This window comes from Canis lupus, chromosome 14, assembly GCF_011100685.1.
Source record: "Canis lupus familiaris isolate Mischka breed German Shepherd chromosome 14, alternate assembly UU_Cfam_GSD_1.0, whole genome shotgun sequence".
Taxonomy (NCBI): domain Eukaryota; kingdom Metazoa; phylum Chordata; class Mammalia; order Carnivora; family Canidae; genus Canis; species Canis lupus.
Window position 1 is genome coordinate 16,307,098 of NC_049235.1, and position 14,324 is coordinate 16,321,421.

Consider the following 14,324-nt stretch of genomic DNA (forward strand, 5'->3'; position numbering starts at 1 on the left):
AACAAAAAAAGGTACATTAGTATAAAAACCAGTGAAATCCTAGTAAAATCTGGAGTTTAGTTAAAAGTAATGTATTGGTGTTGGTTCCTTAGTTTTGACAAATGTACAATGATAAGATGTTATCCATGGGGAAAACAGGTAAGTGGTATTCAGGAACTTTCCATATAATCTTTGAAATTTTTCTGTAAATCAAAAATTATTCCAAAGTAAAAACTTTAGCTGTGGAAAAGAAGTAGAATTTGGAGAATGGTGGCTGAGTCACGTGCCTTTTGTTTCCCTGCTACTACTTCCTGAAGTAAGCCTGAAGCTAGCTGTCCCCAACATAGCTGAAGCAGTAGAATCTTTCCCATTTACCTTGCTTTTACTCAGCTTCATCTTGGAGACTCCAAAGGATACTTTTGGGTAGAGAGAAGTAATATTCAATAGGGCTTAATTTGAAAAAACTATTGTAAGTCTTTTCCCAGGCAAATCAGATCTGTACCCAATCAAACAATTTGAAATTAAAAAGAAAAGTCTGACCTTTCCCACAGAGCTTATGAACTCTGTCCCCAAAATAATAGAGTGACTTTATTGTTATTATATCACATGAAAGCTGGGGTATGAATTCCAGACTCTACTTACTTTACAGAGATGTTTAAATAAGAAAAATATCCATCAAAATACTTTTTTTCTAGACTTAGGGCTTTTATTGTAGAACTTTCAAATATAACTTATATTGTCTATTTTTTATGAAATAAGAATGAAAATCCTCATCTGGGAGAAGTTTTTAAAGCTTATATACAGTAAGATGAAGAATTGATTTTTTTTTTTTTAATACGTAAAGGACTAGGGCGCCTGCATGCCTCAGTTGGTTAAGCATCTGCCTTGCTCAGGTCATGATCACAGGGATCGAGCCCCACATGGGGCTTTCTACTTCATGGAGAGTTTGCTTCTCTGTCTCCCCCTGCCACTCCCCCTGCTTGTGCTTACTCTCTTTCCTGTTTGTGTGTGTGTCAAATAAATAAAATCTTAAAAGAAATATTTAAGAACTAATTAGCCAAGAATATCTTGGCAAAACCATGCTGAATAACAAAGGAATTACTAAAAGAGGTTTTAAAGTATGATGTTGTAAATATACAGTGATATTGCCAATTCATTTTTCTTTATTGTTTTTTGGAAGTTATTTTTTAGAACTTAAACTTGGCTAATCAAGGTTAGATAATGCCATTTCATATTTTTCCAAGCAATAGTAGGAAATAGGACAGAGGATTTAAATAGTACCAGTGGGGAAAGTGTTTAGATATGAAAATAATGAAATAAAACTGGTATATGGATGAGTATGCCATTAAACAGGAATGACTAAATGAAATGCACTTTTATATAAAATTAGGCAACAAATGGTCTTTGCATTTACATTTTTACACTTAATTTTTTATAGCATGTGCTGCAAAGAAAAATTGTCAATTATGCACAGAAGATAATAAAGTAAGTTAACTTATATATGAAAAAATTGTCTTGAGAATGTTATAAAGTCACATAATTTACAGTTGTAAATGTACTTCCTTCTAGAAAATTAGGCTTCAAAAACAAAACAATTTTTTTGCTTGAAAAGAATTATACTTTGGGAAGAATTTTTTAAAGTCAAGAAAAAGATAATTCCTTTGAGATGCAGCAAAAATTTCCTTGCTACTCTATTCCCCCAAAACTGGAAGGATGACACATTGTTCCTTAACTACAGTGTAGCTAAATTCCCTTCTCTGATGATTAGGCAGCTGAAATCATTGTTCTTCACTTCAGATTTGGAAGAAAGCAGAAATGCCATACGAAATGAGGGAGATAGTGTTACAGAGAACTTTGCAGCAACCCTTACAAAACCATTCTATCATAGCTAGTATTAGAGAACCAATAATTAACACCAAGGACAGAGAGACATGAAATCACTAATAAGAAAAGAGCATGCTCTAGTAACTGGTATCTGTCATAGTGATCTAGATGCACCATTCTGTGCTCCTTATCTTCAAGGCCATTCCTTCATTTAATGGGGACTGGGTTCCTGGCTCATGGACTTCTCCACCCAGTTAATGCCGTCACCTTATGTGCTTTGCAAACTCAGCAAAGGCCCAGACACACTTGGTCCCTCAAACTCCTGACTTTCTCAGCTCTGTGCATTAAGAAGTCACATCTGGGGCAGTGCCTGGATGGCTCAATCAGTTAAGTGTCTGCCTTTGGCTCAGGTCAAGATCCCAGGGTCCTGGGATAGAGCCCCACATCAGCTGTGTGCTCAGTGGGGAATCTGCTTCTGCCTTTCCCCTTTTCGTGTGCTCTCTCTCTCTCAGATAAATAAGTAAAAAAATATTTTTTTAATTTAAAAAGAAAAAAAAATTTAAAGTCATTTCTGTGGCCATACTCTGAACCCTGTGCAATCTACAGGGGCTTCTAAATTCTTGTTCTCCTTACACTGTACTTACTTTTTGGCCTTAGCAAGACTGCCCTTAATCTTTTAATTAAGTCCTTTAATCTCTCGTTTTTCCTTCAGCTTATTGGCCCTCTCTTCTAGATTCCTTCAAGCATCCTTCCTGTGAATTATCATGGCTATTCACTTGAATGAAACATTCTTCCACATTTCTTACAATGGAAATTTTCAAACATACGAAGGTAGAGAAAATGATATAATAAAACTGTATACTTGCAAGATCTGTCTTGGCCAATCTTATTTCATATACTCCCTCTCCCTGCCAAAATGGCTTGTTTTGAAGCAAAAAAAGATTTGGATACCATATCATTTTACTTGCAAATATTTCTCTCTCTCTCTCTCCTCTCTCTTGCTCTCATACTGTGTGTGTGTGTGTGTGTGTGTGTGTGTGTGTGTATAATACATACTTTGCTTTAAAATATTACAAGTCCTTCATTTCTTTTAATGTTATTTATAATATTAAAATATTACAATATTATTACATAATTATACCTAAAAATTAACAACTTCTTAATATCATCAGGCATCCAGGAAATAATCACATTTCTCTTGTTTTGTAATTTTTTTAAACTTCATTTGAATGAAGTCCATACATTGCAGTTGGCTGATATATTCCTTAAATCTCTTTATCTGTATGCTCCTTCTCCCTCTTTTTCTTTATTCCTACTTATTTGTTGTAGAAACTGAATTGTTCTACTGCGTTTCCCACCGACTGGATTTTGCTGGTCACATCCCCATAATGCGCTGTATCATGTTCCTCTTTTCTCTATTTTTTGTTCTCCTATGGAGGCTTGATTAGTTTCAGTTTATTTATTTTTTTTTGCAGGATTATCTCATGCTGAGGACTTTCATTAGAAAGCAAATAAATTTGTTGAACATTTTGTGATATCAGTAGCCTTGATCCTTGCCTATACACATTATTTTATTTCACTGGAGGTTGCAAAAATCACCACTACTTTAATGTCCTTGCCTTCTCTTTTTAAATTTTTTTTCATTTTTCTTAAAGATTTTATTTATTTATTCATGAGAGACACACACAGAGAGAGGCAGAGACACAGGCAGAGGGAGAAACAGGCTCCATGCAGCCGTCGTGGGACTCGATTCCGGGCCTCCAGGCTCACAACCTGGACTGAAGGTGGCGCTAAACCGCTGAGCCGCCGGGCTGCTCCTGTCCTTGCCTTCTCATCTTTAACTGTGTTGACCTACATTCCCTAGACCTGATTGGTCCATTGGTCTATCTTTTCATTTGTTACTCATTATTAGCCTATTGCTGCTAGAGCATACTGCATCAAAGTCTGCATTAGTGCAACTACAAATCCAGTTTCTCATCTCACCTCGGCCCCAAGACTCTCTATTTCTTGCCTTTGGTTAGCAATATTTCCTCAAATTTCCCACAGTGGCAATTCCTAACCTAATCAGTCTATTTCTGTGCTGGTAAACAACCCTATAACACCGATCCCAGATCCCTCCCAATCATTTCTTGCTGAACATCCTGAGACCAGCAGAGATAATGACTCACTCCCAGTAAAGAACCACCCCTGAGAGCAGGAGATATATCAAAGACCAGCTTTTCTCTCATGTTAACCAAGACCAGAGGTCAAATGGAGTCACTTAGGTTGATGGGTCCTATCCTCTTCGACTGTTGCTTAAAGGCTAGAATTGCAAAGTTAAATTTGTCAGGAACCTAGATTCAGATGATAGCCCAGAGACTTCTAACCTTGGTAGGAATTCTCAGAGTTTTTAGAAATCAAATCCATGCCAGATAGCAGGGTTTTATGGTAGATGAGTTGCCAGGAAAACGTGAACCTGTCAAACAGGACCTTGTGGTTATTCAGTACGAAGCTGATTCCTAGGCCCCAGTAACTAAGTCCACATCAGGGGAGTTCCTAAAGCAGGGCAGTCCCCAGAAGAGACATTCTCCCCTATGGCTCTCTCTTATAGAGGCTCAGAGGACGATGGAACAGGATGCTCCTTCACAGGTTGAGCCTAAGGCACCCAGACTGGTGAGCAATAACTCACTGCATGGCCAGGCAATCCAACAACGACATCTGCACATCATGCACACCACTGTGAGATTCTAGACAGAGCTGGAGGGCAATAACTAACAGTGACTTTAGGTAAGAACAATTTTAGTTGAGGGTTATTTGCATTATTTGTCAGGAGCATTTTTTTTTAAATGCAGAGTTGGGGAAAATAGGATGTTCACATTCTGAAAATTTGGAGGGTGAAATACAGTAGACTGAGGTAGGTTTTTTGTTTTACTCTTTTGTTCAGCTTGTGTCACTAGCCTCCTTCAAGGTAACCACACCTTCTCTCCTTTGTGGCTGGCTTCCTTCAGTTCTATGTGATTCTGTAGCTGTCAATCAGCTTTATTCCACCACTTCTATTCTACAGAAATCATCCCATCCAGGCAGTGGTACTTGGGGTAGCCCATCCCTCTGGCCCAGTAACTAGTTCTGGACTGGACAGAAGACCCAGTAAAAGCCAATTAAAACCTTCTTTGAAGTTTTATCCAGACATTGGTAGGTATCTGTTGGGAGCCAGGCTCTTTCCCAGCTATATGGAAAGCATCCACATTTGCCACAGGAGAAAATTAGGTCAAACACAGAGGGAAGTAGAGCTGAAAGATGAAAAGAGAGGAAATGGGAATAACATCCTTGGAGATTTAGCAAGGCCATCCCGGGACTTCCCAATTTTATGAATCAATAAAAAAACAGTTTGAGTTGGGCTTTAGTGGCTTATCACAAACTTATCACAAACACCTTATCTCAGTCTAAAAAGTCTTCAAAGAGCAGAACTTCACATTATCCAGAGGAACAGCATAATATATTCAATATCTTTAAATTGGTAATGCATAATTTAAGACAAATTACATGGATTCTTTTCTTGTAGCTAAGGAAAATGACCCACATAAATACTAAGCCATGCCAAACCAACTCTCAAGAGAGTGACAACTGAGAAGTCAGCTAAAAGACTTTAAAACAAAACAAAACAAAAGACTTTAAAACAATGGTTAATACTGCTCCATGAGAAAGCTAGAGTATTTGTTTTAGGGAAGAACTCTAATAAGCTTATATGGACATGAAAATTGACATTTTTATAAGCAAGTATCAATTAACATGAAAACAAATGCAGAAAGGGGAAGATACACAATAATGTTTAGTAGCCTGTTAACATTGTATAAACCAAACAATTTAATATTATATTCACAAAAATATTAAATAAATGTTAATGTGCAAAGGGAGAATTTAAACTGGTGGACATTGGGAGGATCAAAAGAGTATTTACTCATTTATGGGCAATAATAAGTGTGCCAGAGGTTACACGAATATGTAAAGCAGTGTTTTTGCTTTCTAGAGAGTGACAATTTAATGAGCAGGCACAATATGTAAACTTTACAAAAAATAAAATCTCTAAGTGGAAGAATATTATAATTTCGAAAGGAGTGGAGCAGATATAAAATGTAATAGGAGTTCAGAAGAGAAAATATCCATGTGTAGTTGCAATGACTAGATAAGGTTTCTTCCAGGGAAGAGGCAGAACTTGATCTGAGCCTTAAAGAGAAGGTAAAATCTGCACACGAAAGAACAGGGCCTTAGGCAGGCAGCTATCACAGGGTGAATGAACAGGTGTCCACTGTGGCAGGAGTGACAATCTGTCATTGGTGGAAGTTTGTGGAATTATTTGGAAAGGTAAATTCCCTCAGATTGTGATGGGTTTTGAATGCCAGGCTAAGGAGTCTGTGTTTTATCTCAACGGGATTCAATGGAATTACTTTGAGCTAAAAGGTGACATGAAGAAAATGGTAATTGACGATAATGAATAACACATCAGGAGGGAGTGCGGGGTAGGAAGTCTAGGATTGTTCCAGTCAAAAGAAAAGAATAGAGGATTGATAGGGCTTTGTGAACTATAGATAGAGAAAAAGAGATAGGAGCCAAAGACTTCTAAAATTATGGGCTGGGAGAATGCTACCAGAAATAAAGAAAGAAAGAAGTAAATACAATGAAGTTCTTTGGGGAAAGTAATAAATTTAGTTGTAGAAAATTTGAGCTTGAGATGGTGAAAAATTCCAGGAAGAAATGTCAATCAAGCAATTTTGAATGTGACTCCAAGGCCCAGGGGGTCATCAGGGCTAAGGATATGAATTTGGGATTTTTTTAAGTGCAGGTACCAGCAGAGGCCATGAGATAACACAAGGGTAAGAACACAGTATTTAAAAGTGTAGGGGTATGAAGACAGACCAGGAAGAGGAGTTTGTAAAGGAAATAGAGGGGTGAGAAAGAAACAAAAGAAGGTTTGCTTTTGCTTCTTCCACTTCGTCTGAACTTAGAAAGGAAGGAAGGAATGCAAAGAAACAGACTGAATTTGTCTTAGAGGCAACAAGGAAATGAGAAAGGTTCTGTGTTTGTGAATGTGAATGTGTTTCTGAGTATGATCCATGCATGGACTTAAAGACTAAGAAATTAGCCTGGGAACTGAGAATTGACTTCTTAAGGGGAAAAAGAGCTGAAAAGAAAAGACACAATGAATTGGTTCAGAAAATGAGAGAACATGAACCTGACAGATGGCCTTAAACTTCTCAGAAAAAAAAATCGACTTCCAGATGGATGGTCATACCAAGTGCAGGTAAGGAGAATCGTTGCCTTGGAGAAGAACCCATGAAACTGGTTCTCCATTTTGTTTTTCATCTGAGAGACTCTTAACCGGTGATATCCACATGTTCATTGACATATCCAGATTTGGATCCATGACCCTCTCTATCTCCCCTACTCTAGGCCCTAAGACACACACACACACACACACACACACACACACACTGCACAGTTTTTCAGAAAAGTAATATCAAAATGGGCATTTTTGTGGGATATTAGGAATGGGATTTATAAGTGCATTTTACAAGCATGTGAGTAACAGTCATTTCTTATGAACTGTACAGTAGATGAGGTAGTCTGTGGAAGATTCCAAAAATCCACTGGGTTTGAATTAACTTTATTCCTTTCTGTCCCAAGCAATAATCCATATCAAGATGCAATGAATAAGAAAAATGTGATTATGGGGAAAACCTAGAATCTACTCATTTGCAAAACTCAGTCTTCTAATTGGCATTAGCTAAAAAAATTACTTATGACATGTTTTGTCACCATGATTGAAAACTATCATTCCATTGTATGTCAACAATGGCATATAATGATTCTCAACAGCAATGAAAGCCCAGGTGAGAGTTAGCACTAAGTTTCTTAGCTTGGTCTTTGAAATTTTATTTCTAATGAAGAGAAGATACCAACAAAAAATGATGGTTTTTTTTAATTTTTATTTATTTATGATAGTCACATCAGAGAGAGAGAGAGAGGCAGAGACACAGGCAGAGGGAGAAGCAGGCAGGCTCCATGCACCGGGAGCCCGACGTGGGATTCGATCCCGGGTCTCCAGGATCGCGCCCTGGGCCAAAGGCAGGCGCTAAACCGCTGCGCCACCCAGGGATCCCCAAAAATGATGTTTTTATATGTTGTGTTTATGAGCTATGTGTTGGGGGGTAGTAAATGGATTGCTTTTTATGGACTTGTTTTTGGTAAAATTGTTTTCTAACTCCAAAAGGCAAGTCATATATTATTAAATAACAAGGATATGTTTCCAATAAAATTGAGGAAGATTCCCTATAGTTAAGAAAAATAAGCATATATCATTCAATTGAAGTATTTGAGGGAAGCAAAAGGAGTCAGTATAACAATTTCACCAAGTCAATGGTGGTGGACACCACCATAAAACAGGTCAGTCCTAGCCATACCCAGCCATCTGTCGCAGTTCTTTATAGTGTTAAGAATTCAAATGTTCTTGGTAGCTTCATGAATTGCCATTTATAAATTCTGGCATTCCCTCTGGGGAGGTGGCAGACACTGTCAGTGAAAGTCTGAGAGGGGAGGGGATCTTTTTCCAAAAGATGACACCCTAATTCTGTATTGACCGTATGGAATTATCCTTTAGTTAACTTCTGTGAGGTACTGGGACTATATTAAAAATGACACTCAAATAATCAAATGCCCAGAATTGAATAATGGTTATGTCTGTAAATATTTTAAGATAAAATTCTCTACCTTCTTATATTATAGAGTATATTAAATATAATTCAATGACTTCTAATATATTATAATGGCTGAAGTGTTAATTCAAATCAATAGTTATCAAAAACTGTCATGTGCTGGGAAATGTGTGAGGTTGTTAGAGATGCAAAGATGAATAAAACATGCACTCTGTCCTCAGGGAACTGAGAATGGGAGGAAAGTAAATATGCAAACAGTTTATATGATATGAGTTACAATCCAAAAATGTATATGGTCAAGATCCAAAATAGAATTACAGAGGAATTTAAGGAAATATTATTCTTCCTTCAAGGAAGAGAAGAAAAGAATGGATAAGGATGAGGAAGAATGACAGAAATTTTATCAGTTTGTGGAGTAAAGTTTGCCCCTGGAGCCTCTACTTTTGTCTATAAGTTAGAGAAAAACCCATCTGTTGAGAACGAGTCAATGTGAGACAACATTGGAATGTTAAGGATGCCAACAAAGTTTTGAATTCAAGCTCCTCTGTTCATTAGATGTGTGACCTTATGTGAGTCATTTGACTGTTCTGTACCTTATCCTTATCTATAAAGTGGGCATATTTTTTTTCTAGCACACAGAGTTACCAGAAGGATGAAATGAGTTAATATGTTAAAGGGCTTAGAATGATGCCTGTCACATTGGTAGGCCCTATTTTTGTGATATTTTTACCTGTCTGTCCTTATTTTTATTTTATTATTTTTGTACTTTTCCAGATTCTAGTCATATCTCCCACAGTGGTTTCTACCTTTGTACCTTCCTTTTGCTACTTCAACAAGCGATGTAGAATAACTTTTCCTATTTTTCACATGATTATCTGTACACCAATGAGCAGAAGGAGAGGGGCATGAGGCACAGCTGATTGACAGCTCCACAAACCCTACATGTAACAGAGGAGATCTCCCCAGAGGAAGGAGTGCTATAGACAAGGGGAATGGGAACGAGTATTGAAGAGAGACAGAGAAAGAGAAAGAGAGACAGAGAAACCCTATCTACTGAAGTTGTTATGACTACTCTGTGAAATAATGTCTCAGGTTTAGTCTTCTAAACATAGAGCCTGAGAAAGGGATTCAGGTACATGTGATTTCTTGAATGATTGCTCTTTAGCAAAATTCAATGGGATAAGGGACTCGGGGCAAGAAAAAGACAATAGCCAAGAAAAAATGTGACCTCAGCTGAAGTCTACACTTGGCCTGACAAAAAATGACATAGCAGAGTTGTCCCTCCCTTGAGGCAAGGATGCCCACTGATTGGAACCCCATGTTCCAGTTACTGGCAGAGGGGGATGTAACCTCATGGGCAATAAGGTCCCCATCTACCAAGTACAATTCAAGGAGAAGGGCAGTTTGTATCATTGGCAACAACACCCATTGCATCTGTGGGCCTGATAAAGAGGATCTGGTGGGCAGGCCACCAACAGCATTTACTACAAATCATCATCATAATAATAATAAAATAATAATAAAAATAATGATGATAAGCTGTTATTTATTGACACTTATGGAACTAGTACTAAACACTTACTGGGGCTGTCTGTGGTTATTATATTTGGATGTTGCTTGTATTTTTTTTCTTTCCAAATATAGTGTTTTTGGTGCAGTGAAGAAAGGGCTTGCAAAAAAATGTGTTTTCCATATTTCGGGTGTCAGTTCAGTTCTGTATTTTGGCTAAACTGTAAAGGTGAGTTGTCCTTATTTGAATTTTTATGTACTTATATTTTTCAGTTAACTTGTAAATCCTGTATTTCACTATATTTGGAGGATTGTAAATTATTATATTTGGTTTATTAAAAATAAATCTGAAAAAAAATCTGCTCATTGGTATTTCCCTGGATGCACGCTGATACTGGTTGTTTCTGGCCAGTTTTGGTTCAGGCTAGATTAACATTCATTCTGATTGGTGAGTACTTTACCATACCAGTTACTGAGTACTTTAAATTTTAGCTCTAACACACTCTAATGTATGATAACCATCACCCAGTGAAATGAGGTTTGTGTTTTATGTTTTAGGTACTCCCGGAGTTTATTATACATTAGTCCTGGGCTGAGGATATATTGAGCCCAATAACATTACTATAACTTGCATTTCCTCAACTAATATTCTATGCTGACACTTACCATTCAGAACAGTGACTCCCTAGGACTGGATAAATTTTAATCATCTTTAGATGTATAATGTTGTGTTTTTAGTATGTTATAAAGTGCTTACCAAAGCAGGGAAATGGACTAGAATCTTTTAAGGAGTTTTCAAAAAGTGAAACAAAAAGCTTTTCAGGTGAGCCCTCGCTAGATGAGAAAACCCAATCTAGAATTTCTGTCTCTTCGTTGAAGTGAAAAAACATGAATTTTGCCCTTAAGTCCTTGTTTTTTAGGTACTATCAGGTATGTTTAAATCATAATTTATTGTAGCAAAGAGCTTATAAACAATTAACAGTTCATATATTCAGTATGAATGGAAAGTTTGGTTTCCATTTCACATTCTGCCCTTGTAGCTTCATTTTACAGATGTACACTAGGGCAAGATGGGCGGGGGGAGGAATTTCCAAATGCTAGAAATCTGCTCTCCAAGCAAGCATTTGTTGTCTCTTTGATAAGGAGTTCCTGAACTCAAACAACCAACCTCTCCTGCTATCTGCATACATCTTTACAGAAGCAGCAATGTAAGGGGCTTCTGTTTTCTGTTGAGATACTGCCTTGGAATGAGTTAAAAGAGAAAATAAAGGAAAAAAAAAATAAATCAGTGGCCTAATAATTTACCAATCTGGAGAGTAGCTCAGATTCTTTTCTAATGTTAGTGATTGTTGTATTAATGGTAGTTTTATTGGAGTATGTGATGAGGTATGTTATACCATTTTTCCATTACCTGTTAATTTATATTTAAAAATCAAACTGCATGATACTAAAAAGATAAAAAAATACAAGAAATTATTGCTCTTCTATTAACTTAAAAATATATTTCTTTTCATGCATTTCAGTTGACATGTTTGGATTCCTGATGCTTCTACTCGTCATAATATTAATTGCTGTACTCATTTGGTATTGCTGCATCTATCACTATTACCTGCAGGAGTATGTTCATTTTCTCCTTAGTAAGAATGCACTTGGGGATAATACCACTGAAGAGAATACTAAGCTAGTTACTGGGACATGTTTTACCTTTTTTATGTAATAAAAATCACATATCTATATGACAAGGGAAAAAGTTTAGAATGTAACAGAAGATTACAGAATGAAAAGGAAAGTTTAACTTGCCCATGCCCTACCTCTGACACCTCCTCCCCATGCTAATCCCTCTAGTATGATTCTAATGTAGTTCTACTCTTGGTTACTTCGTATATTTGAACAACATGGTTATGGCTCCTTCTCATGATTTACTAACTTCAGATGTTATCTCCTGACTCCCCAGCATGAACACTGAAAATTTATCTTGCACTATCTATTTTCTTCTGTTGTTATTTTGCTCTTCATGAGTATTATCATTTTGTTATTGTTAGATTTTAACTATGGTTTTCATTCTTAGCTCTTAAGATACCTAATATTTCTTCTGTTGCTTATTGTTTCAACCTGATTGACTTGGTTACTGGGTGTAATCTGTTTAGTGCTCTGTCTCTATATACATCAGTTCTTCTCCCATTATTTAAATAAGAAAATGTGGAACCAGGCAGCCCTGGTGGCACAGTGGTTTAGTGATGCTTGCAGCCTGGGGTATGATCCTGGAGACCCGGGATCGAGTCCCATGTCAGGCTCCCTGCATAGAGCCTGCTTCTCCCTCTGCCTGTGTCTCTGCCTCTGTGTGTGTGTGTGTCTCTCATGAATAAATAAATAAATAAAATCTTAAAAAAAAATGTGGAACCCTATACTTCTATCCTCTCCTCCCTCTATCAAACTCTGTAAGCTTTCTCAGTCATTTGACCTTATCAAGTATATAATGTTTAAATTCTGTTCTGTAACTATATCTTGATATCTTGAAGTGCTTACTCTATAGTTTGAGTCTAAACTTTTAAAAATAATAAAAATAATTTTAAAATATCATGATCATATAAATATTGTTCAGTAAAGACCAAGCTGAAAATAGGAAATGTAATTCAATGTCATAAGTTGTATTACTTGAAAGAGAATCATCTAGTGTCTGATCAAATAGATTCTCTTTTCTTACTTTACATTTCCCAGAATCATGCTACATTTCATCTTGTTTCATCTTTATTTTTTTTTTAAGATTTTATTTACTTATCCATGAGACACAGAGAGGGAGAAAAAGAGAGAGAGAGGCAGAGATACAGGCAGAGGGAGAAGCAGGTTCCATGTAGGGAGCCTGACGTGGGACTTGATCCTGGGTCTCCAGGATCAGGCCCTGGACTGAAGGCGGCGCTAAACCACTGAAGCCACCGGGGCTGCCCTTGTTTCATCTTTAATTGTGACTTTCTTACAGAATTTTTACATTTTCTATGGTTTTAAATTATCTTCATTATTTCCTGTCAAGGACAGACATATATATTTATTCCCATCACTGTAATCATTCATCTTAGTATTCAGAAAAATATTCTCATTTTTATCTTCTAGCACTTCTAAAAGTCTTCTGAGTTTTTATTCTATTTATAAAAATTAGTTTCTTTTCAGTGCTCTACTGAGCTAAAAGAATTGTTTATATCCTGTATCTTCTTTTTACAATTCTTTATTTTCCTTTTACTGGAGTATATTCTCAAGCAACTTTTCCAAAAGGAGTTCACAGAAAATACAGAAGAGATGCAAAGTGTTTCCATAGTCCATACATGTTGAGAAATGTGTTTATCTCCATTTTCCTTTAGCCCAATATGGTATTATTTTCTTTCCTTATATTGTACACCTTTCCCAAGAAAGGTATAAGGTAGGTGCACACCAATAGGCTCATCTGTAAGGAAAAATATGCCAATAAAAAGATAAAGATTAGCCACATGTTTTGTTTGTTTATATGAGACCTCTACTTTATCTAGGACTTCATATTTTTGGGATCTGAGACTTTATATCTTTTCCTCATTAACAAGTAAGAATAAAAGAAAAGATTAGACCGAAGATAATTTCTTTACCCCTAGAACAAAAATATGTCCAGAAGGAAGAACCAATAGGGTATATTTCATGTGTGGTAAGAAGCTGTGGCAAATACATTGTTCTTTTCTTTTTTATATTTTCTTCCCAGGATTCTGGCATCTTTAAAGTGTCATCCCTTTTATGTATAGTGCTAAGTGACAAATTATGCCCACAAGAGAGTAGGGACTTGACCAAATATACATTACTAAAGTTTCTTTTGTATGCAGTTTCGAAGGAATATGGTCTAACAATTATACTCAGTTCTGGTTAGCTCTGCTATTTACCCACCATCTCTTCTTTTTCAATTTCTTTTAGAGATCTTCTAGATCTTGTTAATTCAATGAACACTGTATTCTGTTAGAGGAATTTGTCTTACTAAGGACTTATTACACTTCATAATCCAAAAATCCTGGTTGCATTCTAGAAACATCCATCTTTCATTTTAAAAATACCTTTGAATGACTGACTAATGGAGCATCCAAATATTGATTACTACATTTGATTTAATATTCATGTCATTCAGTAGATATGATTTAAAAATTAAAGCACTTTTTAAAAGTTCCAAATAGGGGCACCTGAGTGGCTCAGTAGTTGAGCATCTGCCTTTGGCTCAGGTCATGATTCCAGGGTCCTTGGATCTAATCCCACATCCCACAGGGAGCCTGCTTCTCCCTCTGCCTGTGTCTCTGCCTCTCTCTGTGTTTCTCAGGA

The 14,324-nt window shown here is 36.6% G+C and overlaps 2 protein-coding genes across 2 annotated transcripts in view; both read left to right on the forward strand.

Moving 5' to 3' along the window:
* CDK14 (cyclin dependent kinase 14) overlaps positions 1 to 14,324 on the forward strand; it is a 722,239-nt gene that overhangs the window by 50,340 nt on the left and 657,575 nt on the right. The window lies entirely within an intron of this gene.
* Positions 1 to 14,324, forward strand: part of PTTG1IP2 (uncharacterized LOC118827801) — a 34,638-nt gene that overhangs the window by 3,767 nt on the left and 16,547 nt on the right. Inside the window, 3 exon segments of the mRNA NM_001387868.1 lie at positions 1,418 to 1,464; positions 10,137 to 10,230; positions 11,525 to 11,593. Coding sequence (NP_001374797.1) covers positions 1,418 to 1,464; positions 10,137 to 10,230; positions 11,525 to 11,593 — 210 coding nt within the window.